We start from the raw sequence: 25,929 nt of genomic DNA, 5'->3' as shown, positions 1-25,929 counted from the left end.
ATCCTCTGGCAGGTAACCTTTTGATCCTGTCTATCCAGGCTTCACAAATGTACGTGCTCCCCCTCTATTATGAACTTTTGGAAGGCTTAAATGAGTTTTTACAGCTTCTGTATTGTAAAAAGAAAACTGCTGTCACATGGCTGCAACTTCATTCACATGTCCCCTCTGCAGCTGTCAAAGAGGGCTTTCAGCATAAACATGCTTATATTCTGTAGCATGTTTCTGAAAGATTTCTATGAATATATATTTCTATAAGAAATCTTTCACCTTAATTTAAGAAGTTTTAAAATATAAGGTGCGCTCCAAATGTACTTTTTGTTTTTCATTCTGGGACAACACAGGGAACAATACTGTTTTTCCCAAATAATGGTATTCTAAAGTAAATTTTGTTTCAAAAGTCTACAGTTATCAAAATTAAGATGCCTCTTGACAATTTACCTTAGAGGGTATCCTGCCATAGCATCCTGCTCAACATCCTAAAATAAAGCCTCAAGTTCAGAGCTGTTTCTGAACTGTGCTGTTCTTCCTCTTGCCCTTAACTGACCAATGATGCTTACAAAGTATGTTGGCATCAAGTAATCTAGATAAGGAGCTTTTACTGTGAAATTAATTATTTTAAGCTTCTTAGTGTTTTCTTGTGTGCTGAATCAGATTTTTGTGTTACCTTTTAGGTAGAAGTGTTGCTATTCTTTAGCGCTCCCATCGTGTTGTTTGTGATGGTCACGTGGGAAAACATCCCATGAACTGATGGAAATTGGCACCAATATATTCAAATTGCAAACTAAAAAGGACAAACCTGGTCACCTAAGTTTGCAAGGGCCAACCAGTGTCCTTGGGAGTGAAGTGTTTCCAACTGGCTTTCATGTTATGAAGTAAAATATTTTATTTGTCAAAAAGAAACCACTAGAGTAGAAGATTTTCTGCATTTTATCTTCTTTTGGGTTTGCTTTTTTTGTGCTTCTTTTCCCCACCTCATCAAAAGAAGAATATTTCTGGAACTGCTTTCACAAAAAAACTCTGCAGATGTTGGCCAACCTAGCTGAAATTACTTCTGTAATCTCAATCTTGGAAAAAGTGTAAGGCAGCATAGAGTAGTCCCATGCTATTTTTGTCCCATGTTGTTTGGGAAGGTGTTGGGAGACATTTTTCATGAGACCAGTGCTCTTTTTAGGACTGCAAAGTGGTAGTAGAATCTCTGGAACTTCAGCTAGCATGTAGCAAGAGAATGTTGAGCTAATACTTTGGGAGTTCTTTGGGTGTTCCACATTTCTTGTATGTGGACAACTAATAGTCAAGTTTCCTTTTCTGGGGGTGAGGGGAAAGAAGACTTTTGCTAATAAATGAAGCTGTAAAAGAGCTGTTCTCTGATGATGGTTTTGGTGACTGCATAAATTGGTGACTAGGGGAAAAAAAGGATCAGGACTTGGATGGAATGTGGTTTTACTAACTCTGAGCTCTGGAGGCCTTTGACTTGTCTGAAGACAGACAATTATGGGTTTTCTTTTGACAATGTTACGTATACATAGCCAACAGATAGAACAGAAAAACTGTAATAGTTAGTGGAACATAATTAAACAGAAGTAGATTTGGGGAGGTGAGAGCAAAACGTTTCTGAGAAATCATTTCCTTTGGTGTGGATCTGAAATGTAGGCTGGTTTCAAATGGGTAAGTTCTCTGTTCCACTGCTACCACAGCTTGAGTAGACAGGGCAACTGTGGAAAAGTCTGTGAAAACACAGCATAAGGGCTCATCTTTGCTTTGGTGTTGGTTCAGGATCAGAATGTGTTCATTCTTGCTGATCCCACACATTTTATCTGTAGTTCTACTTTTAGACTTTTCAGCATGTAATGTTGATATGACATTCAATGTCAATAGTATCTATGAGGTATGAGCACTGGTAATGAGTACAGCAAACTTCCTGGATGAGTCAGCTGAGCTGGAACCCTGACCAAGCCATGCATGTTAAGTTCTTCCAGTAGACGGAAGGGAGAAAAGGTGCATCTGACCTTTAAAAGGGTGGTGTTTCAATATTGTTTATCTTCTAAGTATCTAGAGCAATGAAGTCTGGTGGCAAGAAAAAATGCTGATAGGTTTAGCTCTGCAGTGGAACAGTGTCTACTAGACACTCCTCAATCATCAGGTGTTTCTGATGGCAATCTCTGGCCAATTTAGCAGGTGTGGACTTTGGCTTGCTTTAACTTTTGGTCCCTGGGTCAACAGGGTTAGAAGCCCAGAGGTGCGTTGGTCAGAATAGGTGCACACAGCTTTCAGCACCACATGATTGCAAAGGCACAGAGGGGTGTGTGGATGTGCATGTCTGTGTGCTAGGCACACCCCCACCCCAGTCCACTGCTTCCCTTGACAGCCTGGATGGTTTCTCCTCGTGGTGGTAAGAAGTCACACCGCACTTGTTTGCGTAGCACTCACTGCTCCAGTGTGGTTTGCGCATGCACATATGTGTGTATATATAGGGACTACATCATCTGTCGTGCCTCCTCCTGGTTCACTACTATTTTGTGGACTGTGGCAGCTGTCTGCTAGCACTTAACACCAGCAAAGAGTTCAGGGGAAGAGAAGGAAAGTATGTCCAATTAAAACTAGAAGGGAAAGTTAGCAAAATAGAAAGTGATTAACCATGCAGGATATCATGAAGGTGCACAGTAATTTTCACTTCAGCATTAGTCACTGGGATTCTTGGGATTTGATCAATATAAAGGTGTGGAGGAAACTAAGGAATAGGGGACGCTGCTTCTCTTTAAACATAGTCTCTGACCTTTGAGCAGACAGGGTAAGCGGAATTTCCCTACTACCTGGTTTTGAAATGGGTTACTGGAGCATGTAAGCTTGACCTCAGCTAATCAAAATACAACTTGTCCAGTATATACTAGATCTTGAAAACCACTAGGATGGCATAGCAGATTTGGAATTAGCCTGGAAGTACATGGAGGGGAGGACTACTTGGTGGTCACACCTATGTGCCTAATGCACTTTTGACAGCCCAACCTTAATAAACTGGGAAAACAAGAGGAAAATTCTCATTTCCTGACAAAAGCTATTTCAAACCTCTGAGCTTCAGTTGACTGTTCCTTCTTATTCTCTAAATCATTTTAGCAAGTTTTTGAAACTTATTATCCTATAAACTACATAATCTTTTTGTTTTCTCAGTTTCAGAATTAAGAAAACTCTTTGAACCAAACAACCGAGATTTTTTGGAAATGAAAAGGTAAAAGAAAAAAGTCTTTGGCCTGTAAAACAAAACACGCAGCTTGTTTTGTTACCTCCTCTTAGAAACTCTCCCCTTGAATCTTCATGATGCCTGTTTTCATATTTTTCATATATTTTTCAGAAAAGAAAGAATAGCTAGACGCTTAGAGGGAATTGAAAATGATACACAACCTATGCTTCTACAAAACTGCCCAGGATCAGTCACACACCGTTTACTAGAGGAAGATACACCAAGATATATGCGTGCAACTGACCCATACAGCCCCCACTTAGGTAAGTAGCACGTCACTCAGTCTTGCACTGATGAATTACTTCATGTTTGCTTCACTACCAGTTATGCAGTACCTAGAGAAGACTTCTACAGAAGAGCTGTGTCAGGTTGTTTGTTCTTTTTTAATTTGCCTTTTAAGTCTCCAGTTGCCTTATACGAGAAAGTTGATTATTCTTACTGCTTTAAAATAACTATTTGATTTGAGAAGTATTACTTATTAAAGAATTATTACTAATACATTTTTCTTAATTGTTTGTATGTGCTTTTGGAGACCAAAGTGCAAAAATATAGTGTGTCTATGCAGTCACTTTGATTTGTAAGAAAATGGGAAGCTTGTATTTCACTCAGTTTAAGTGGTGGGTGGGGTACTTGGAGTTTGGGAAGGACTTGCTTATATATTGTACTTTTGACAGGAAGATCAAATGAAGAGGAGGAAACTTCAGATTCTTCTGTAGAGAAACAACCCAGATCATCCAGATACCGAGCAGAAATCACAGGAGGTAATACAGAGCCCTTGTACAGTACAGCAAACATGGATGTCCAGGAACTAGAATCAAAAGCAGAGAGAATAGCTAGGTACAAGGCAGAGAGGCGGCGCCAGCTGGCAGAAAAGTATGGATTATCTCTTGATTCTGATTTGGATTCTGACTACTCATCCAGATATACACGGGCAAGGAAAGATCCCGACAGCGTGGAAAGAAAGGGAGTGAAAAGTGAAAGGCAAGATGATGAAAACAAAGACTATGGCACTCTCTATTTGTCCAGGACTGAGACGAAGGCATCAAAGAGTGTGATTTCTGATTCCAAAGAGTGCTCCAGCCACGAAGATAAAGGTGACCTCTTAAATGAAAAGAGTGTTAGAAAAGCAGATGATGACAGTGCCATTAGACAGGCTTCTGACCCTTCAGCAACCTTGGATAGTTCTGTCTCCATTTCACTTTCTGGACAAGAATCTTCCTGCTATAACGAAGTGGCAATATCACCAAAGCAAACCCCCCGAGAGTCCCTCCCTTCACCAAAGCGGGCAGCCTCACCGACCCACTTGCAGAATGACCAGCCCTTGCACAGTAACAGCAGACAAAGGTAAGCATGATTTTTAATTTTTGTTTTGCTGTAGATTCCTTTATCTTAATCAGCTTCTGCATCAGTGTCTACAGTATTAATGAGAATGTATTTATTACCCTTGAAGAATGTATTTAGTTGCTTTGGATGTCTCAAGCTGGATTAGTTGGGTTTATTGTATTACAGTGTGTTTCTGATAAAGGAAGTGGATATATATTTCTTTAATTAGCTATGTCCTTGGTTTCGCTTTATATTTATAGAAGTTTTACTAAAATTAGGCCCTTTGCAGGGAGGACACAAACTAGAAATTGAAGGAGTTATGGTTCTAAATCTCCTTGCGTTTTTTAATAACCTGTTAGAGCGAGTCTTTAACCTTTTTTCTTCTATATCTTGTAATTGTTTGCTGGGAGCTTCCAAGTAGAGGCAAGCTGTATCTCAATGAAGATTTGAATATCTTCATGATTGCTTCTGCCAAAATTTAATTTTTCAGGCTTAAAAGCTGAAGAGTGCCTTGGGTCAGTTGAAATAATAGTTGATCTGTTTTCCTGATGCAAAAGTGTAAAAAACGCTTTTGAACTGTGCTAGTCAATCTTTCAGATAATGCCAGGCATATATGTGCATGAAGGGGCAGAGGAGAGAGTTAGAATTCTATGCTAAATTGTGTCAGATTTGACAAATTTACTACAGTAATAGGGTAAACAGATTCTTCCAAAAGGGAAAAACAATTAGTTTTCACTAATTTTCCATTATAATTTCACAGTGTGGTATAGAAACACTGTCAAGTTCTTACAGTGACTGAAAACAATGCATGACTAAGATATTTTTTTTAAGTATGATTTTCTCTAAGTGTGAGTCTTTAATTTCTTGGTAGGTGGATAGATAGAAAATAATAACTGTAAAAATGTAAGTTTAAATGTTGCAACTAAAAATTATGTAAATGAGAACTTAATTTTAAACATATCTGCATAATGCTGAGCAGTGTTGACTGCTCTTAAGAAACTGAGGTAACTGGTATAAACTCAACCATTTACTCTTTCAACAGAGCACAAGAGCTCTCAATTCCCAGGTGTAAGAAATCAGGAAAAGCAGGAAAGACACCAGCATGGATTATTAAAGAAGCAAATGCACAGTCAGGGAGCAGAGACAGTTGTTTTGGGAAGAATATAGGGACACTGCCCAGTTGTGTAGAGATGGGGTTAGGAAGGCCAAGGTGAAGCTGGAGCTGAACTTGGCAACGGATGCAAAGCATAGCAAGGACTTCTGCAGGTATATTAGCTGGAAATGGAAGGTCAGAGCAAAACTGGTAACAATGGACGAGGAGAAGGCCCAACTACTTTTTTGCCTCAGTCTTGAGTGGCAACCTCTCTTTCCACACCTCATGAGTGAGTGGACAGCAGGATTGTGGCTGGGGAAGCAAAGTCCCTCCCACTATAAGAAAAGATCATATTTGTGATTATCTGAGGAAACTGAACAAAATTAAGTCTGTAGGACCCAGTTAGATTTATCCCAGAGTCCCAAGGGAATTGGCTGGTATATCTCCATGATATCTGAGCAGTCAGGTGAAGTCCCAAGTGACTGGAAAAAGGGAAACATTGCACCCATCTTTAAAAAGGGGAGAAAGGAGGATACTGGAAACTACTGCTCGGTCAGCCTCACCTCTGTACCTGGGAAGATCATGGAACAGATCCTCTCAGAAGCTATGCTAAGGTACATGGAGGACAGGGAGGTGATTCGAGGCAGCCAGCATGGCTTCACCAAGGCAAGTCCTGCCTGACCAACCTTGTGGCCTTCTGTGGTAGAGTGACTACATCACTGGACAAGGGAAGGGCTATGGATGTCTCTGTCCGTGCTCCTGGAAGGCCTTTGAGACAGTCCCCCACAACATCCTTCTCTGTAAATGGAAGAGATATGGACAGACTGTTCAGTAGATGAGGAATTGGTTGGACAGTTGCATCCAGGGAGCAGTGGTCAACAGCTCAGAGTCCTGATGGACAAGTGGTGTCCCTTAAGGGTCTGAATGGGGACCAGGGTTGTTTAATGTCTTCGTCAATGACACAAGGGGGTTGAGTGCACCCTTAACAACTTTGCAGATGACACCAAGCTGAGTGGTGCAGTAGACACTCCTGAAGGATGGGATATCATCCAGAGGGACGTGGACAAGCTCAAGAAGTGGGCTCATGGGAGTCTCATGAGGGGTTTGGTAAGGCCAAGTGCCAAGTCCTGCACCTGGGCTGGGGCAAGCCCCAGTACCAGTACAGGGTGGGGGTTGAAGGGATTGAGAGCAGCTCTGCCAAGAACTTTGGGGAACTGGTGGATGAGAGGCTGGACATGAGCTGGCAGTGTGCACTTGCAGCCCAGAAAGCCAAATGTGTCCTGGGCCACATCAAAAGGACCGTGTCAGCAGGTCAAGAGTGGTGATTCTGCTCTCTCTGCTACTCTGCTCTCATGACATCCCACCTGGAATACTGCATCTGTAGCTCTGTAATCCTCAGCACAGGAAAGATACAGACTGTTGGAGCAAGTCTAAAGGAGAGCCACAAAAATAATCAGAAGCATGGAGCACCTCTCCTGTGCAGAAAGGCTGAGAGAGCTGGGGTTGTTCAGCTTGGAAAAGAGAAGGCTCCAGGGAGACCTGATTTCAGCCTTTCAGTGCTGCAGAAGATGATTATAAGACTGGGACAGACTTTTTAATAGGGACATTTCTCCTTTCCAATAGGACAAGGAGGAATGGTTTTAAACTAAAAGAGGGTAGATTGATACTAGATATAAAGAAGAAATTTTTTACAAGAAGGATGGTAAAGCACTGGCATAGGTTGTCTAGAGAGGAGGTGCATGCCCCATGCCTGGACGCATTCAGGGTGATGTTGGATGGGACTCTGAGCAACCTGATGTCGGTGAAGATGTCTCTGCTCATTGCAGGGGGATTGGACTAAATGACCTTTAAAGGTCCCATCCAACTCAAACTATTCTGTGATTCTATGAATAAACAATAATATAATACAAATTGCTGACTGCGTTATCTCTAATTTCATATTCTTTCTGGATGAGGCTTGGGTCAATATTTGCATAAAACAAATTTCCCATAATTGCTGTCTCTCTATCTTTTGAAGGAAACCATCTGCACCCACCAAGATGTGGTGTAGTACTTAAAGCAGCTAAGAGCTTAAATTTAGGGTTTGGTCTCTTGTTTGGATACACGTGTAGGCAGTAAGTGGTACTTTAAAGGCCAAGTTGCCAAGAGTCCATTCTTTAACAGCCCTGACACCTTCAGTGACAGTGTGTGCTCAGTGGTATGATATTCAGAGATGTAAGAATAACCTCTCTGAAACTCTTGTCCCTGATCTTGAGTGGTAAAGAAGTTACTGTGTCCATGCAGTCCGTTTAAAGTTAGTGTGGTGGTCTCCTGTAAGGCTATTTGCACAAGAGAAATAAAGGCTAACTTTTTCAGGTGACTGCTGTTCTGAAGTCAGTTCCACATTGTATACAGGCTACAAAATTGGTTTTGTTAAATTTAAAGTTCCTGAGTTTAGATTGGAAAATAAATGCGTCTTGCTTTGGAATATATGTGAAAGCTTTTGTGCCTTCAGTATTAAGAAGATTTAATAATTAATCCAGTTACCTATCACTGAGAAGGTATCATTTGACATTGCCTGCATTTGGCTCCTGAAATGGCTGATTAAATTCAAAACATGGCTTGCATTCTTCTGATTGCACTCTTCAAAGGATGAATGATCAAGTACAAATAATTGCTGCTTGGGCCATGCCCACTATAAAAATGTGCCAAAGTACACATTAAGAGAGAAGGAAGTTCCCATGCTTCAAAGCAATTCCAGCTAGCAACTTCTAGTCAGCTTCTTTGAAAGGGCTTTACCTTCTATTTGGTCAGTTCCATTAGGGATTCAAAAACGTTTGGAAAAAGAGAAGGCGTTTCAACCGTTGGTGTTGGTCGTTGTTCTAACATAGATGTGGATTCAATGACAATGGTAGGTGAGTTCTCAAATTCAAACTTATTTCCATCAAATACACTGTTATCTTCAGAACAGTTGATTTTACCTTTTCCAACTGTTTTTCTTAAAAGACTAGCTAAGAAAAATTGAAATATATGACCTGGAGCTTGATTTGGGATTTTTATCCCAAATGGCTCTTCGGCAATGGAAAGAGCTCTTTCAGATGTAGCTATAAGAATGGAAAGCATCCTGGATGCTCATCACCTCCAGGGAGTGAGTTTGTAATTGTTAATGTGGCAGGACAGCCTGTGCTTGCAAGGTTAAAAGTATTTGATGTGTTCTGCCGTTGCTGGGGAATTGTAGGTGAAGGTGAACATTAGGAAAGTATTTGAGAAACTGGATGTGGGATGTCTGCAAACACCCTTTCCTGCAGTGCTGCAGGACTTTTAAAAGTTCTTCTTTCTTTTTATGCTTTCAAGTCCAAAATGTAAACAGAGTAAAGTCAGGCAAGACTAAATTAGGGGTCACTTTGTTTCGTAAGTTTTTCCTTTGCCAAGTCACCCAGTGACACAGTGTGTTTAACTTGTGCTAACCAGGTGGGCATTTCTGAAGCTTTGCAATAAGGGGTTACAAGAGGAGAGAGGGGTTCTAGATGCTTCTGAGAATTTCTGAGGAAATATGATGTAGCCATGTGAATTTTTCACTTCATTAAATTCCTATTACTGCTTTGTTTTGGTCGCAGCAGTCTTTACCATTTCAAATCACAAATTAAAGGAATGGCTTTAACAACTTTTTCAGATGTCCTTACACAAACTGACCTGCAATGGCAAATACAAAAATTAGGTTGTGTAGTTGCTTTCACTTCTCAATTTTTGGACAATGTGCACTTGGTAAAGTTACCTCTGTAGATTCTTTAACATTTAGAATACTTTGTATATGTTTGTGGGATTATATAATAGTTTCTGTCACAGTTTATCACCTTTGCATTCAATTAGTGTGCATTGCTTTTGTTTTCTAGAACAGTCCTCTGCAATTGAGTGATCAGAAATAAAAAGCAGTGGGGAGGGGAGATTGGGAGAAATAATGGGAGCATGTGCTGAGATTTCAGAAATTACCTGAAGTTCTGTTTTCTGTAGTAGTGCAGGGAAAGCAAAACCTGAATGGTTTCTTCAGAAAGATTCGGAAGGGGACACACCTTCACTTATCAGCTGGCCCTCCAGGTATCATAAAACATAGCTGTGTGGCTAACAATCAGACTACAACCCTCCCCTTTCTTTCCCTTTACTCTCTTCATTTAACACTTGCCCTTAATTTTCCTTTAACAGCAGCAAGTAAGAAAGTGGGGTTTTTTTGTGGATAAACAGCTGTTGAAACTTTTCTGAAGCGTCTGCTTTTATTCTAACCAACAACCAATTGGTGTTTTGATGAAGAAGTACAAAGGCCCCAAGCTTCTTCCACAGCTACTATCATTCTGGCTTCCACAAGATTTCATAACTTCTTACTTTATCTCATTTTGTTCTCTGCAAACCAGCATATTTTTAGGCTGTACACCATTCCATCTTAGCATTCCCTACAATTAACTCCTTGAATTCCAACAGAGATGGTACAAAAGAAGTAAAAAAATAATTACATGGAAAAGTAAAACAAAATCTTGATCAGAGCGACAGGCAGCTGCTTTCTCCTGGTTTGGTAACATGTACAGTGAACCCACCATGAAAAGCTTTTCAAGAAGACTTTTTTTCATGTTCCTGATTAAAGTAATTCTTATAACCCAGTACTAACATCAGTGTGGATGTTCTGGAGAGTGCTTGGTACATGTAGTTCAAATGCTTCTTCAGACTTAACATACTTAATGTGCTTAAGCAACTTTGAGAAGTTTCCCTGATAAGTGCCTAAATCTTCAAGAAGCACTGAAATATTAGAAAGATTGGTGTTTCAAATAACTTCCGATATTCTGAATTTTTCTCTCAGATAATTTGCTCTTTTTTTCCTAAATCTTAGGTTTGTTTTTTTTTTCTTAATTATGTAAACTCCAAAACATCTGTTGGTAGCAAGCCTGGAATTGCACATACTTTGAGCTGATTGCTTACTTTCAAACAGAGAGCTAGTCTCCTAGCTTGAGTCTCTCTCTTTTCTCAGAATTAAAATAATTTTTTTATACCCATTTGGGAGGGGAGGAAGTACAGGGCTTTCATTTTTAATACTGTGTGCATTATCTCCAGACGCTTGCCCTGTAAGCTTGTCTGAGCCTCGGCGAGGCTTTGAAAGTGCTTTACCTGCAGTGATAGCCCCAGAGCAAAGGCTGCCCCTGGCTGCACGTGCTTGCCTCCCACTGTGCTGCCGTGTATTCAGTTTAGAGAGGTTAAATACGAACCTTTTTTTGCATGGATGTTGCGCGTGTCCAGAGGTGTTTCTAGAAAACACACTGAAGTAAGGTAACTTTTGGGAACAGTCCTGCAAGTTTTGCATGTTAGAATGTAACGAAACATTTTAAAACAGAACACCTGTTTTGGTTTTTAAATGCCTTTTTCCCTGCAAGGTCTCTGAAGAGCAACAGCCCTGCCAAAGTTTTGCTTTTGGTTTTAGCATTTGCCCTTTCAACATTTTTTCTCACTTACTGAAACAGGTTACACTACATGTGACATTTCAGATGTCTTAAATGATACACAAAAACACAAGTAAACCAGTCTCTGGCAAAACATCTGACAGGCTAGATGGAGATAACATGTTTTTTCATTCCTTTCTCCAATGCAACAACATCTTGGTATGACGTAAGCTTCCCAGTGTTTAGACATCTTCAAATATCTGACTGCATACACAGCTGCCAGTAGAATTTGCAATTTCAGGCTGAACCCAACACTCTGATAATATAAAAAGCAGTTTTGATCATCTTGTTTGTTTGAGATTATGGGTATGTGCTGTTTGGCAAATGCAGTTGCAATCTCAGGAGAACATGCTGTATGTTCTCAGAGCTTGCACAGTTACCTTCTCAGGAGTCATGCATGTCCAAGGCCTGTGAATCACTTGACTGTTTTTGAGCAGTGTTACTGCTAAGACTCAGGGGGAGGAAGGGGTTGCATCATAAGATTGCTTTCTTTGATGTATTGTTTTTTATTTTACTACAGTGTTGCTTTCTGTACCCACAGTAGGTGTCTGTGTTCCTTTCCAGATTGGGTATTGCTGTTCACAGCTTTAATCCTTTTTCTTTCTTAAAGAGTAAAAGTTAGAGAGAAATTGGTGAAAGAGGAAAGTGCTCGTGGAAGCCCTGAACTTGCCACAGACACAGTATCTCAGAGAAAATCCCATCCAGTGCCAGCCCACTACATACCTCTTCAGACAGAAACGTCTGCCTTTGATAGGGTCATAAATCAGCCTGTCAGTTCCGTCCGCCAACCAATCCATGGCTATATTCAGCCTGCTGGCATTGCTCACACAGCTCAGCTGATGGCAGCAGAAGAACCAGCAAACGCCTCTGCTGGCAGCCTCCTCCCACCAGACAGTGTAAGCCTCGTAACAAAATCCTCAGCAGCCTCTGCATCAGAGAGTGAAAAGAAAGAAGCACCTGGTTATGGAGCAAAACCTGGTGAAGAAGATTCCTTGGAGGGTGAACAGGCTTCCAAAGGCAGAAGACCAATTCTGCCATCTGAGATTCGCAAGCAAGGGAAGAACCATGAAGGCCTCTTTGGAGGAGGAGAATTGGAGACCTCTGTGGGGAGCTCCTCCTTTGCAAGCAAGCCAAAAGTTAACTCAGAAGTTCAGAGAGAGCTGGAATGCAATAAGAGGCAGGCCCCCGAGCAGCAGTTTAAGACCCCTGAGAACATAGAAAGGAGTGAAGCTGTTATGTACATACAGAGCGGATCTGTATTGCAGCCTGACAAGGCAAAGGCTCCTGTTTGGAAAGTGTCAACAACAAAGCATAAGGTCCTGACTCGCTCCATGTCTGACTATACTGTGACTTCTAAGCTAGAAGCTTTTAAAAGTAAGGAGAGCATGGAAGCAAATCCACCAAACGGTGAGATTGGCATGGTTGACACAAAAGTCTCTGTTGCCCAGCTCCGTAATGTCTTTCTGGAGACTGCTAATGCCAACAAGAAAACAGAACTGTAGGTGACATTTCACTCGTATTTTCGTGTGAAACTTGCACGTCCTTGGCAAAATTACACCCACTCAACAGCAGTTGTTGTTCGGCACTTAAAGCACACAGCTTAGCTCTCACCAGTGTGTACTGGAGGCTGAGATGGTTTGAATCCCGCTTTTGTGCTTCTGCTTGCTAGTGCAGGTTGTGATGTGGGGTAGCTGGAATGTGTTCGTCTGCGCATGGTACCGGAGGAGCATGCAGAGTGATCTCTGGGGAGTTGTTGAGATGCTTACATCTATGCTTTACTTCTCTCTCCTATTTTCTTTCCTATGCGCTCTCTATCGTGCGATTTGAAAGTGAATCTCGGTTTGAGATGTCAACAGCAGGTAGTACTGTGTCTGCCAATGGGGACCGTGAAAGAGGGCCACGAAAGGCGAGGCGCTATTTTACTCCTGGTGAAAATAGAAAGACTTCTGAGAGATTTAAAACTCAACCTATAACATCAGCAGAACGAAAGGAGACAGATAGGTAGGCATGTATGTAGCTCTGTGTAGCATTCTGGTGCAGGTAGATTATTAACAAGCTTGTGAAAAGATTTGTTCATGTATTAGCATAAACATTTTGCAAGGTTATTGTTTCTCTTTAAAAACAATCAAGTATTTATTATAGTTTCTTATAAAATGAAACCCCAAACACCCCCCAACAAAACAAATCTGTTGCAAATTCCTCCCATTTGAAATAGTGAACAATGAATCATGCTAAAGTACTGTAGCTGTCTGGTTCTAATGTTAAATGCTTTTGGTTTTATATAAAGGGTCTCCTTTCCATCTAATTTGCTGTATCATTTACTCTCTTTGTAAACCACCAAAGCTACCTATTTTATGTTAAAAGAGCTGGTAGCAAATCTTAAACTTTTATTTTCTGCAAGATGAACTAGAAAGAATTTTCCTTTACTGTATTTAAGTTTGGCTGCAATTGCTTGCCTTTATGCTTTATTAAAGGATGTTCCTAAGTGGACACTGCTGAAACCTGAAAAACAGATAAATTCTCCCACTCTTAAGACTTTGAGGTCCTGCTACTTCAGATTGAATTTGAATTTCATTTTTGATGTCTTCTTTCCAGCTAACTTTTTTCTGTTTGATAATTTTTCACTAGGTCAATTTTGTGTGCAGAAATACCAACTGCTGACGGTATGTTACTGTTTTCTAAGGAAGAAATGGGATCTAATATGTTTTATTTTGTTTCAACTGAAAAACTGTTTGGTGATGCAAACAAAATCCACTTGAAAGTATCTTTACCTATGATACAGTTGAAGTACCCCTTTTCCTTGGGCCACATCTACTACAGACTTGATTTCAAACTCATTTAAGTCCAAAAGTCTGTCTGTGGATACCAAACTTCAAATGGGAGTCAAGCGGAGAATGGCTTGAAACTTTTCAATATAGTTGGGGTTGGGTTTTTTCCTTATTTAGACAATAAATAAGCTAGTTGTTGGGAAAAAAATTAATCATTGATCAGTTTTAATCACTGGTCTAGGACTTATAATTTAAAAAAAGCCTTTAGTATAATGTGAAACTGATGTTGCTAACTTGTTTTTGGCTAAGGAAGTTGCAAAATTCAGGTTATTAAATTACAGGATTCAGTCTGCCATCTTGCTTCTCGTTCCCTCATGTCACCCTTGGCAAGCCTGGCACAAATTAAGTAGGTAATCTCATGAGTAGCTATATTTAGATTTAATGCCTTATGCTATTTGAAAGCTGATATTCCTTGCAGCTCTGGGATGCTGGCTCTTGGATCTGGAGGATGCTGATTTCAGCTCCTGAGGATACCAATTTAGCCTCTGAGAAATGGGGACAAAAGGTGGTAATCAGAATGGTCAGCTAGTAGAAAATAGATGTTCAATACTGTTCATTGACCCTTAAGACAGTCTTTATTTTCTTAGTTCATGTGTTTTCATAGACTGATGCAATAAGTTTGATTATTCATAAAAGGTTGTTTTGATAGCTTGAAAGGACTTGAACTGTCCTGAAGACAAGTCTTTTGTTTGCAAATCATGTCAAGAATTTTCATTTGATGCAATACATGTAAAAACAAGTCAAGTTTACACAACTGGGTTCACAGTAAGTTTTTTGTTAAATGTGAGGAACAGCCAGCTTATTTGCTGATTTGTAATCATTCATTTTAAAAAAAACATTACTCTTAATATGAGCTTGATTCATTATGTTCAGCCTCCTTTTTTTCCCCCTTCGTGTAGATGAAGAAAAATTGGATGATCGAGCCAAACTAAGCGTAGCTGCAAAAAGACTGCTTTTTAGAGTGAGTATTACATTTTCTAAATAGAAAGCTGAATTAAACATTTCATATACAAGATGCTGAAGGAACCCAAATTGTATTAGAATGAACTATAATGCAGTTAACCAAGTCCAAGCTACATAAATTTTGTTTTTTGCTTCATTCCCTACCTACACAGTAGACCTGTTGCTCTAAAGCCTTCTTTAAGAATGTCATTTAGAGAGAAGTGTGTAGTTAGTTTTAACTCTGTGGTGCATACTGTGAAATTGCATCTGCTTCTAATTCAGAGGTGGGCATTTGGGAACTTCACTGCTCTACATTCAGGAAAGCTAAGAAGAAAGTATTGCTTCAGAACTTTTCTTCCGTAGTTTTAATTATGACATATGTCCTCTTAGGAAATGGAAAAATCATTGGAAATGAAAAATATTCCCAAACCACCTTCAAGAAGTTCGGCAGTGGAGAGAAGGCTGCGGCGTTTGCAGGACAGGTCTCACACACAGCCCATTACCAGTGAGGAGGTGGTCATCGCAGCGACGTAAGTCTTGTGCATGTGTTGGCTCTAACTCCAGCTGCTGCTTTCAAATCTGGGAATAAGCTCCATATCTGTGGTGCTTATAACTTTGTAGCAAGGAAAACATTTATTGCTAAAGGCCTTGAGAGCCACAGGGAAAGCTATATTGGAATTAATTTTTAAATGTAGAGGGACTAGTAAAGCCTAACTTGTATGAACTGTAATTTGGCAGGAAGTTTAGGAACCTGTGGATTAGGTAAATGAGATTAATCATAGCATTGTTTCATAACTCAAATGAAAAGGATAGTTTGTGCTGAGGGAAATCTGCACGATTTCTTATGGAGTGTGTATGTATTGGGGAAAACCTTTTATGCTCTGAAATCTCAAAGGTGCTTTTTGGAAATGCTTTTCTTGCACTCTGCTCATATAACATGACATTTTCCTGAAAAAGGTAAAATAATTTTGGGGGGAAATTAAACAAAGGTGAATGAATGTTCACCTAATGGTCAGCTGAAAGGTAGCTTACTTTATGGGTTATGAATAACTTCAAGAGACAGCCTGTTTGGTCCTCTAGGATTTTTAGTTCTTTCAAAGTATTTGGAATTATTTTGCAAATGTTACAGCAGATAACTCAGTTAATTGAAAATCATTGCTGTTTGGTTTTTTTTTTCTGTTTTGGTTTGGTTTGGTCTTTTCTGTAGTTAACACTTAATGTATTGCTTTTCTTAATGCTTTTTTCTTCTCTCTCCCTGTGAATTTTCCCTCCTTGGCAATTCTTTAAAGTGAAACTACCCCTGCTTCACGTTCTGTGAATACCCACACAGTAGTGACAAGAGTACCTAGTCCCACTGTAGTTAAGAGCACTGTACAACCTACCAGGTACTGGGGGGGTAAACATGCATGTTACATGGAGCACAAGATTCCTCAATAGCAGATGCATCTTTAAAGCCTTGAATGCCTTTTCAATGTGTCAAGTCAATACTTGTTTCAAGAATATTTAAAACATTCGTCAACTTCATTTATGTTTGCATGATAAAGCAATGCAGCTTTTTTTTTGTCAGGACCCTTCTAACCACACTTACCTATTGTAGAAGCATATTCTTCTTGTGAAAGAAATTAATTTGCATGTGAGCAAACCTAGCAGAACCCTCTTTGCTCTTGTAATTTGTTTTGTATGGTAGTATCATCCTAAGATGAAAATAGCGCAGCTGAGTGCTTGATTTCACAAGGAGTACATGTCCTTTGTCTGTCTCTACATATATATTTTTTTAGCTTGCAAAATTAAAGGAAATATAAGAAATTGCACCACCTATAGGAAAGTTGCAGAATACTGTTTGCTCGTTCTGAATGAAAGAATTTTAGCAGAGACCATGACAGAAAAAAGAATAATTAGAGAATACTACTAATTCCGTAAATGTGGAAGAAGTTGAACAATAAAATCTTTTATTGTAAAGGTGAATAAAATACATTATTGTAGAGACAAATGCAGTTACAGCTTTTATGAATTAATATGTCTGCCTTCAGCATTGGTCAAACAATCTTCAAAATCAATGGACTGTGTTTCAAAACTATTTTTTGTTGTTGATTTATCCCAGATAATTCAAAACAAAAGACAGTCTGAATTCTGTTCCACTTCAGATTATAAGAGGCATTGCAATTTATTCTAACTTAAAAGCAGCACTAACTTGGAGTTTAAGTCTGTCTTTTAAATGTCTTTATCATATGTGGTCCACAAATTGCTTTCAAAAAAATTGAGCTTTATATAAATTGTACTGTAGGACCTGTGTATGTTCTACAGCAGGTATCCTAAATGTCTCTCCATAGCTCTGTACTCTGTATAAAGAGATTGTCTGTAAAATCTCTCTTCAATCTTGAATTCCCTTTTAAAAAAACATTGTGCCCTAATCAAATGAATTCATGAATGAAAATGTAACTTTTTTTTAAATCTTCAGCTGTCAAATTAGAATTCATCATGCCAATGTTGAACCACTGCATACCCACTCAGGCTGCTATATTACATTGGCTATTGTGCTTCACGTGCAGATCTTCTGCTTCTATCAGGTTGAGATTTTAAAGCTGCACAATGGCTTCTTCAAAACTAATTTCCAGTTCTGCTTCTTCAGCTTGCAGGCATCAGCACACCAAAAAATTTTAGCTAAAGAGGAGATAAGAGCAGCCAAAGAGGCGATGGGGCAAGATCAGTCTGAGGAACCAGATTCTTCCACCTTAAGCTTGGCAGAAAAGATGGCTTTGTTTAACAAACTGTCTCAGCCAGTGTCCAGGGCCATCTCCACAAGGAATCGGGGAGATCTGAGGCACAGGAGAATGAATGCTCGTTACCAGACCCAGCCAGTCACTCTTGGAGAGGTTGAGCAGGTAAGTGCCATCATAACTGTTCTGCATTTCTTTTTATTGGAGAAAACAGCTTCAGTGTAAGATACCATAAAGGCTGGCCTTTCCTTTGCTCTGAGCTACAGACAGAGGAGAAAGTTTGTGAGGAAGCAGCCTTCTGACATTGAGGAACAACATTCCCTAAAGCGTTCAAATTTTTTGGTATGGTTTTCTTCTTTTTTTAAGTAATTCATGAGTATATCGACTTCCTGCCTGGTGCAAGTTGTACCTTTCACAGTGTCTGTCATTTCCACTAGAGTATTACAGGTCTTCTAAAAGTAAATTCCTGATCAAAGAGGTAAAAACTGACATGCATCATTTTGCTTTAGGTGTATTTTCAGCAAATTTTGAAGCTTTGTCATGTGCAATTTTCAGGCTCTTTCCTGAAAGCACAATATATTTCTGTTATTAGTTAGGACATATTCTGTCATTTTCCTCTGGGAGGAGGCATTGATTTTTATCTGTATTTTTTTCCCCTAAAAGCAGAAATACTTTTGAAATTCAGGAAGTCAAAGAGAAATTATTTAATGTGTGCAGTGAAATTTGGCTTCCTGTTCTGGAATACTTCATCTAATTGGAACTGCAAAGGAATGCCTTTTTAGTGAAGCCTGAGCATGAGGTGGCCCCAAAGTGGTCTTTTAGAGCTGTTCACAATAGCAGAAGCAGCAGTCCCTTCGCATTACAGCTTTAAAAGAAGTCACTTTAACAGTGAAGCACAACTCCTATGCATGTCATATTTCTAGGGGTTTGGATAAATTTGAGTGTTAGAAAGTTCCTACCCTTTTCTTTCTATGTATTTCTTTCATGATTATACATTTTACGTATTTTATAGTAACAGAACAGTGAGAAAGCAGGGTTTCTCTAAACACATTGGTGCAAAGCTCTACAGATTATAATTGTACTTTATGCCTACTTCACTTACACACGAAGTAATAATAAATGCTTGACAGATTTATTTAAGCAAGATTTCCAGACCTTACATAGTCCTTTTTCCATCCACTTTCCATGTGCCAATCACTGTCACAGCCTGGCCTCTTTAATGATTGTGTCACTAACTTGTTTGGGGGCCGGGAAGGTTATGAACAGAAAAGGGCTGAAGCAGATGGGGAAGAAGTGACAATCGCATTACTTTGTGAGACTTCGAGAGCAAACACGCTTTTCAAGCAAGGAAAATCAGAGGAAGCATGTTGTGTCATCTCTTTCTGAACCTAGCAAATGAAATCAGAGTTGACTCTGAAACAAGCTCAATGGGAGTGTATCTTCAAAAAGACTTTCTATAGTGAACTGTTCATTTGGAGTATTGGGGGCTTTTGAGATGCAGGTATGGTTTTTCTGGGAAGAACCAAAAGAGAGCTATCAAAATAGATAACTAGAGGTTATATTCCCAAAATGCACATTTGAAAATGTAAATATCTTGTCATTAAAACGGAATTCACTTTTCTAATCTCCTCTAAATTTCTAATTCTGATAGATGCAATGGAAAAAAAATAAACTGGTAACTATTTTCTTAATCTTGCTTTAGAATCCTTGGGCTAACATAGTCTTTGCTCTGCTTTCCAGTTTGTTTAATGAATGACTGTGTTGTCAAAGTTTTATGGAACCTGCATGCGCATTTTAAGTTCTGAGCTGATTTCCTCCTACTGGTGTGATCTTGTCCATTCTTTTGCACACTGTTCACTAGCTCTGCAGTTTAAGAAAACATCAAAAAAAAACCCTCTCCAGATGTGTATGAGGCATATTTGTCACTCTCTTTCATAGCCTTTGTCTCCTTTGGAGAAGGAAAGCTCTGCATTTCAGAAAAAAAAAAAGCATCTTAACTGTATCTAGGAAAATTTTACAAAATTATTATTTTAGAAGAGTAGAAAAGATAATTGTTCCACCGTGGGGACTGGCAAAACAAATTTGGAAATATTTTTAATATGCTTCTTAGGCTCAAATACTTTGCTCATGACAGGCAATGTTTATATTTGAAAAAGTCCTGCGTGAAGGTGATTTGTGTGGCAGGAGCATCAGGAATGTCTGCCCTGGGTTAGGACAGCACGGAACAGTCTCTCCCTGGCGCTGAGCGGGCACCAGGGCTGGGAGCTGCAGAGCTGTGCCAAAGCTGATGTGTCCTGGTGAGATGCAGAGTTGATGAGCCTGGTGGGCACATCGCATGTCATCCAGCTTCTGGAAGCTGAACTAATGCCTTCCCCCAACGCTGCAGGTCCTGAGCCCTGACACAGCGTGTTGCATGTTCCCCACACACCCCTTGTTACTAAAGATGTTGCTGTTCACGTGCAGTTGTTTTTACCTTTGGTGGAATAACCCATCTGCAGACAAATTACAGGGGCATTGTTGTTTTCCTTATCTGTTTCTAGTCTATAGTGATAGAGTACAATATTTACATGAAAACATACCTTTGAAGGACTGATGGGATTTGACTGGTTTTTGGAATTGGTAATTTCAGAGCTTGTAAGTCCTATTTGGGTTTTTTGGGTTTGTTTTTTCATTTTTTTTCTTCGTAGGTACAAAATGAAAGTGGAAAGATCGCTCCCCTGTCAACTGCAGTTGCAACATCGATTTCAGCGATGGCCTCTGCCCTTGCTCCGCTGTACGGGGACCTGCCCGGGAAGCCAGGGACTGATGGAAGTGTGAGTGCTGCCACGAGGTTCCACCCTGCAGCAGAAAACTTGGACTCATCAGGAAAACGCACTCAGAAGTCAGAACAGTGGCATCCCTCAGTGGAAGGACTAGAAAGCAGAAGAGCATCAAAGAAACATGAAGAAGAAAGAAAGAGGTTTCTAGCGCATGAAACTAATGAAATTAAAAAGTACAGCTCCTTTGAGGAAGAAACCACACATCCTGTTCCTGAAAAAACAGGAGGCCACCATAAAGAGACAGCATACAGCTTCCTGAGGAAGGGCAGCTTGGAGCTGTTTAGTTCACAAGCACTTTTTCAGCCTCTTGAACAGAAGGAAATTGATACTGGCATGCAAGGTAAATGGGAAGTCAAAAAAGGCCAGTCCTTTGAAGAAAAGATGGATTCGGAAAGTGTTATGAAAAGCAAGACTTGGCAAAGAGGTGTGGTAATTACTTGCTGTTGGTGTGGTCTCATTCAGCAAATGGTGCTTCAAGCTTTATCAAGGATGGTTATGTTTTCTTTTTCTAACACTGCTTAGAAGTAGAGAAATATCTGGGAAGTATTAAGTTTTACAAATATATTGTATTTTTTATTCTTTCAATTTTTTCAGTCTTTAAAGATGGCTCAGTTTTATTCAGATTTATTTCCTTTGAAAGAAGTGGTATTATATGCTGAAGCTAAGATTTATTCTCTCCTTTTTTTGCCCTTGCCCCTGCTCTCCAAAATTCTGAACAAACTAAACTTGCTGCTCTGGGTCAGTTATCTGCCCTTAATTTTTGCCTTGTTGTGCATACATAGTTCTGAATTACCTACGTATGTGCATACATAACTAGTAGTGGATAATTTTCAGATAATTAATTTTGCAAAACTAATATTATTTTCTCCTTAATGTGGTGATGAAATAAAAACCAATAAATTCTCAGAGCAATTACATTTTTATATGCACAGCATAATTTAAACTTAATAAATAAACTTGCCCATCTTTAAATAAAGTACTTTGGAAATAAACAGTGAATTTGGTCATTGCAAAAGTCCTTCTATTCTATTGAATTAGAAGCCCCCCCAAGACAGATGTTGTATTACTTTTCTGTTTTATTTTGATGGGTAACAGGATCACAGTACCCTGTAGCAATAAAAGCATTTTTGTGTTCATCCTGTGAAGTTAATTTATTCTGAATTTAATGGTCTTCACACAGGCATAGAGAGGAAGGTACAGTTCTGCCTGTATTCCTCTAAAGCAGTATCCATTCTATCTAATTGGGCTTTGATGACTGCAGAAGACATGGAGACTGGGATGTAATAGGAGCAGTCATGTATCAGAGGGGTGTTGTGTTTATAAAATTTCAAAAATAAAAATGAAGATCGCTTATATTTCTTTAAGGATATCTGTAATGGTGCATTTATCTTTCATCAAGGCAGTTTTTCCTGTGGTTTAATTGCTGCTTGAAAAAACAAACCCAAAAGCCCCCAACACACCCCTAGAAAATAATACCTCTATTAAGCTATTAAATGTCTTCCTAGGATGCTATTCAAGCATTAAACTGCTTTACCAAATAGTAAATTTCTTGTTTAAATTTTGTCTGCTTCTCTTCCCCTGCTCTTTGTTCCCTGTCACTTTCATCTGTCTGTTTTCCTGTTGCTGTGATGATGGGAGCAGCAGTTTGTGCCTCTTCCATGTGAAGTTCAGAATTGTGTATTGAACATGATATTCTGTGGCTTCATGTGAACATCAGTCAAATGGCTAGTCCCAGCAGCAAGTAATACTGCACAACTAATCTTTGTACTCTAGCTCAGCCTGAAGTTTTTCCCTGTTAGAATAGTATATGATGTGAATGTTTAAAACACAGATTTGCTTCTTCAGTGTTAGCAATGTAAAGTGTCTTTGAGAACAGAACTAATTCAGCACTTCTCTTTTGAATGGCAGACCATGCTGAGCCTTCTTCTGAACTCACCAGCACATCAGCCATGAGGACAGTTTCACAAACTGCAGCTGCAGCATCCTGTAGACTGCAGGAGCTCTCTGAACAATTGGAAGGCAAATTTTATAAGAATTCCTGTGAGATGTTTTCCATGGGAGAGAGCAAAGCACAAACAGCTGAGGATGTCCTTGATAATTCCAGCAAAACTATGTCAATTAAGGAAAGGTACTTAAATTTCTCCTTCTTTTTTTTTAGTGATCCCTATAAATACAGTTATTATATTGATGATGGTATAAAAAGAAGCTTTAAAACTGTTTCTGAAAAAGCTAAGTAGTGATTATTAGGCTTTATTGTTACTAACAGTAGAAACATGCAGCTAATCTGCCTGACATGCTTATAAAGCAGATGATGGTGAATGAGAATTACCATTCAAGAGAACATAATAACCTGATTTTGAAAGAGCCACCTGAATAATCAATGAGTATTTCAGAAAATTAAAGTTGTAAAAAATACATGTTCTAATTACCTTTATACTCATATACTCAATATACTTCTCCAGATTCTGCTTTCAGTTACAACAGGTATAATGGGATTCTGGTTTATTTTAGTAACCATTTTTTGTTGGTCTACAGGAGTTCCTTAAATAAGCTGAGTAGAGGAAGTCACAAATAGGGACGATCTTGCCCCCCCTACTTCATGGTTGCCACTTCTCAGAACTTACTGTAGGGATTTTAAAAGGATAGTAAGTTGGACAGGTTTATTGGAGTACTAGAAATACTTTTTCCATCCCAAGATCATTCTGATCTGAAACAAAACGTTAAGTCCTGCACTTGTGCAGAGAGTATGAGTTCAGGGTTGAAGTGCCAATAGCTGCTGTAGTACTTGTAAAAGTTTTTCTAATTTAGTTACAACCTTAGGAGTATAAACTCAGTCCCAAACTGGTAGCAGTCCAGTGAGTAGAATTACGATTATTTGGCCTATTTTTACTTCAGTTTTTCTGCAGTGAAAGCAAAATCAATAAATGAAAATAGCTGCCTGATTAAACTTTCACTGTGTAAAAGTATTCCCTCACTTTCTGAGGGGAGTGTGATATTAGGCATTCTGAACCTTTTTTTTTCTTTTAAACATGATTCCAAAGTTTGCTTCTTAAATGCGTGTGTTTCTAGGAGGCACGTGAGTTATTCTTATCAATAGAGCATTCCCACTCCCTGTCATCCCCCTTACACAAGGTGGTGCAGGGGCAGCTGCAGTAGCTGTGTAGTCTTAGTGCCCTTCTGAAGGATGTACTTACCTTTTTCAGTTTCCTGTTGTTTTGTTTAAAGCAACTTTCATCCCTTCCCCATCCCCCTCCTGTAAATGTAAATTGTCTTGGCAGATAAGGTTTAAGACCAGTAACTTCTGGTTTATAGGCGATAAATGATCTACCATCCCTGATCCTGGTGGGGAGAAAGAGGTAGGAGGGAAGGGAAGATCCAAGTTTTAGCAGCTGTTTCAGTCCTAACTTTAATGCCTCAGCTGAGTTGGTCTGATGAGGAACTGAAGCCTGTCAGTCACACAAATCAGGAATCACTTTTGTTAGGACTCCAAGACTGTCTACTCAGTCCCAGAGCTGACAAAAGAAAATAACTGCTGTCTTGTCAGGAATTTGTATACCCTGATTCCACAAACATCTGTAAATGACTGAGCTGCTATCAAAATGTTTTAGCCTTCCAAAATACCAGAGTAGTCTACTTCTTGTCCCAGAATTAAAAGACTGCAACCAGTAAGTTTCTTTTGCTTGGCTGTAGTCAGTGCCAAGTATTCATAAACATCAAAGAACATTTCTGCTAAAGATTAACTATTACACTTTGATTTTTTTTTCCCTTTTACATTCACTAACTTCATCTTCCCATCCAGTGGATTTTTCTGGCTGTGTCAGACATTCTTTCACCTTATGGAAGAACAACTTTTCCACACATGCAATTTGTATTTGGGCAGGATGCATGAATTCTGGTCTGGATGAAAGTGATTTTCCACAAAGACTTGCTTTACTGAACTAATATTATCCTTGTAGAGTGAGTGTGTGGCTGGTATTTTCAGAATTACCTATATTATATGGAAGAATGAAAATCATGATTTTTTAAGGAGGAAAGACACCTATACTTTCTTCTCCTCTCCTTGTGCATTTATGGAGACCAAAGGCCATCCTGTCCGCTCTGCTGTAGAAGTCAGGTGCATGCCATGATCACCACTTAAAAAAGCTACAGATGATTAATTTCTGGTGAATGTCTTACCATCATTCTCGCCTTCTCAGGAAAAATCTAGCCTAAACTTAGTTTTCAACCTTTTTTGATGTATGAATTCCTGAGCAATACTTTCTTATGCAGTCTGGTCCCCACTGTATTGAAGCTATGCACTCTTTTAACAGTCAGCTTCCTTTCTGTAGTTCTGTATTTCATATTGCCCTCCAGGATTTGTGATTTATCTAAAACAGAACTGGTCAAGTGCAGCCAATGGAGTACACATGAAAACCAAGCCTGTGTCCAGTTTATTCTATCTCAAGGAGAAGACCAGCAGCTAAGATACTAAAATCCTGCCACAGAAGAAAGATGTGCCATTTTGGACATTTTTTGCCAGGATTTTTACCAAGGCCTTTCATGCAACTCTCTTTGTTTAAGCAAAACCATTGTTCAGATCTTGTTTCTGTTCCCCTTTAGTATTCACTACCCAGCATTTAGCCTTCAGCTCTGAAAGCTTTTGCCTTGAGGCCACCCTGACACCTCTGGGGTGAGGCTCATTCTATCTTGATGTCACTGATCTCAGTAGCAAGTGAAAGAAGGATGCAGAGCAAGCTGTCAAAGATGGGCAAACATACTAAAAGCTTTTTTCTTTCAAGAAAAGAGTAAAACTTATTTTCTTCAGATTGGAAAAGGAACTTTTAGAGGCAAAAGCAGTATGACTAAACTGTAAAAGTGATTACTGAATGAATATTCATTATTTATAAAAGCCGAAAACTAGAGGTATGCAATGAAACTAGTAAGCAGCAGACCTTAAACAAATCTAAGGGTTAGACCTAATATTTGCCTTATTTTCTAAGACTTTCCAATGAATCAACTGCTGTCTACTGCTGAGCTGGTGGGCTTGCTTTTAGGAACCAGTTCAGTAGTTCTTGCATCTTTATTCATACAAAAGGGTGTCCTCCATAAAATTGTTGCTGAGTCAGGGAAGTCTGACTTTATTGCCACTTCCATTGTCCGAAAGAAATGCGTGGCTTTAGGTTTTACCCAGCAGTGAAGTTTTTATTGGCATAAAGAGCATACATATTTCTTTAAAGTGGTGATTTCATTGCTCAAAACAGACAAATGTGTGTTCTCACTTGTAGGAGTGAGTTGTTCCATTGCACATACCAGTGAAGATCGGAGGGCTGGTATGAATCCATCCTTATGGCAGAGAAGAAAACAAAGTCTCCAAAGACACAGAAGTATTCTCAGAGTTACAGATTTTTCTCTCCGTGATCAAGCAGGCTGTTTGGGTCAAAGGTCTAGGGCAAATACCCTGCAGTAATGTTAGCTTAAAAAAAAACCCAACTTTTTTCCCCTGCCTGCTATGCTGAGCAGCTGTAGACAATTTT

At 39.3% G+C, this 25,929-nt stretch overlaps 1 protein-coding gene across 19 annotated transcripts in view; it reads left to right on the top strand.

Annotated features, from left to right (window-relative positions):
• The window catches only part of SVIL (supervillin), a 134,485-nt gene that overhangs the window by 76,533 nt on the left and 32,023 nt on the right, over positions 1-25,929 (top strand). For 7 of the 19 annotated variants that reach the window (XM_032100675.1, XM_032100684.1, XM_032100633.1 and 4 more), the window contains 14 exons: positions 3,166-3,223; positions 3,347-3,498; positions 3,910-4,579; positions 9,642-9,725; positions 11,721-12,608; positions 12,941-13,111; positions 13,739-13,773; positions 14,838-14,899; positions 15,271-15,410; positions 16,170-16,265; positions 17,510-17,762; positions 19,249-19,272; positions 20,285-20,756; positions 22,325-22,544. In XM_032100675.1, the coding sequence (XP_031956566.1) occupies positions 3,216-3,223; positions 3,347-3,498; positions 3,910-4,579; positions 9,642-9,725; positions 11,721-12,608; positions 12,941-13,111; positions 13,739-13,773; positions 14,838-14,899; positions 15,271-15,410; positions 16,170-16,265; positions 17,510-17,762; positions 19,249-19,272; positions 20,285-20,756; positions 22,325-22,544 (3,275 nt within the window). In that variant the 5' untranslated portion in view covers positions 3,166-3,215. Of the gene's footprint in view, positions 1-3,165; positions 3,224-3,346; positions 3,499-3,909; positions 4,580-9,641; positions 9,726-11,720; positions 12,609-12,940; positions 13,112-13,738; positions 13,774-14,837; positions 14,900-15,270; positions 15,411-16,169; positions 16,266-17,509; positions 17,763-19,248; positions 19,273-20,284; positions 20,841-22,324; positions 22,545-25,929 lie in introns of all 19 variants that reach the window. The other 12 variants (XM_032100749.1, XM_032100721.1, XM_032100604.1 and 9 more) reach the window with 11 other exon arrangements.

Source organism: Corvus moneduloides, chromosome 1 (genome assembly GCF_009650955.1).
Source record: "Corvus moneduloides isolate bCorMon1 chromosome 1, bCorMon1.pri, whole genome shotgun sequence".
NCBI classification, from domain to species: domain Eukaryota; kingdom Metazoa; phylum Chordata; class Aves; order Passeriformes; family Corvidae; genus Corvus; species Corvus moneduloides.
Note: the sequence above shows the minus strand (reverse complement) of the source record. Positions and strands in the feature narration are given on the sequence as shown.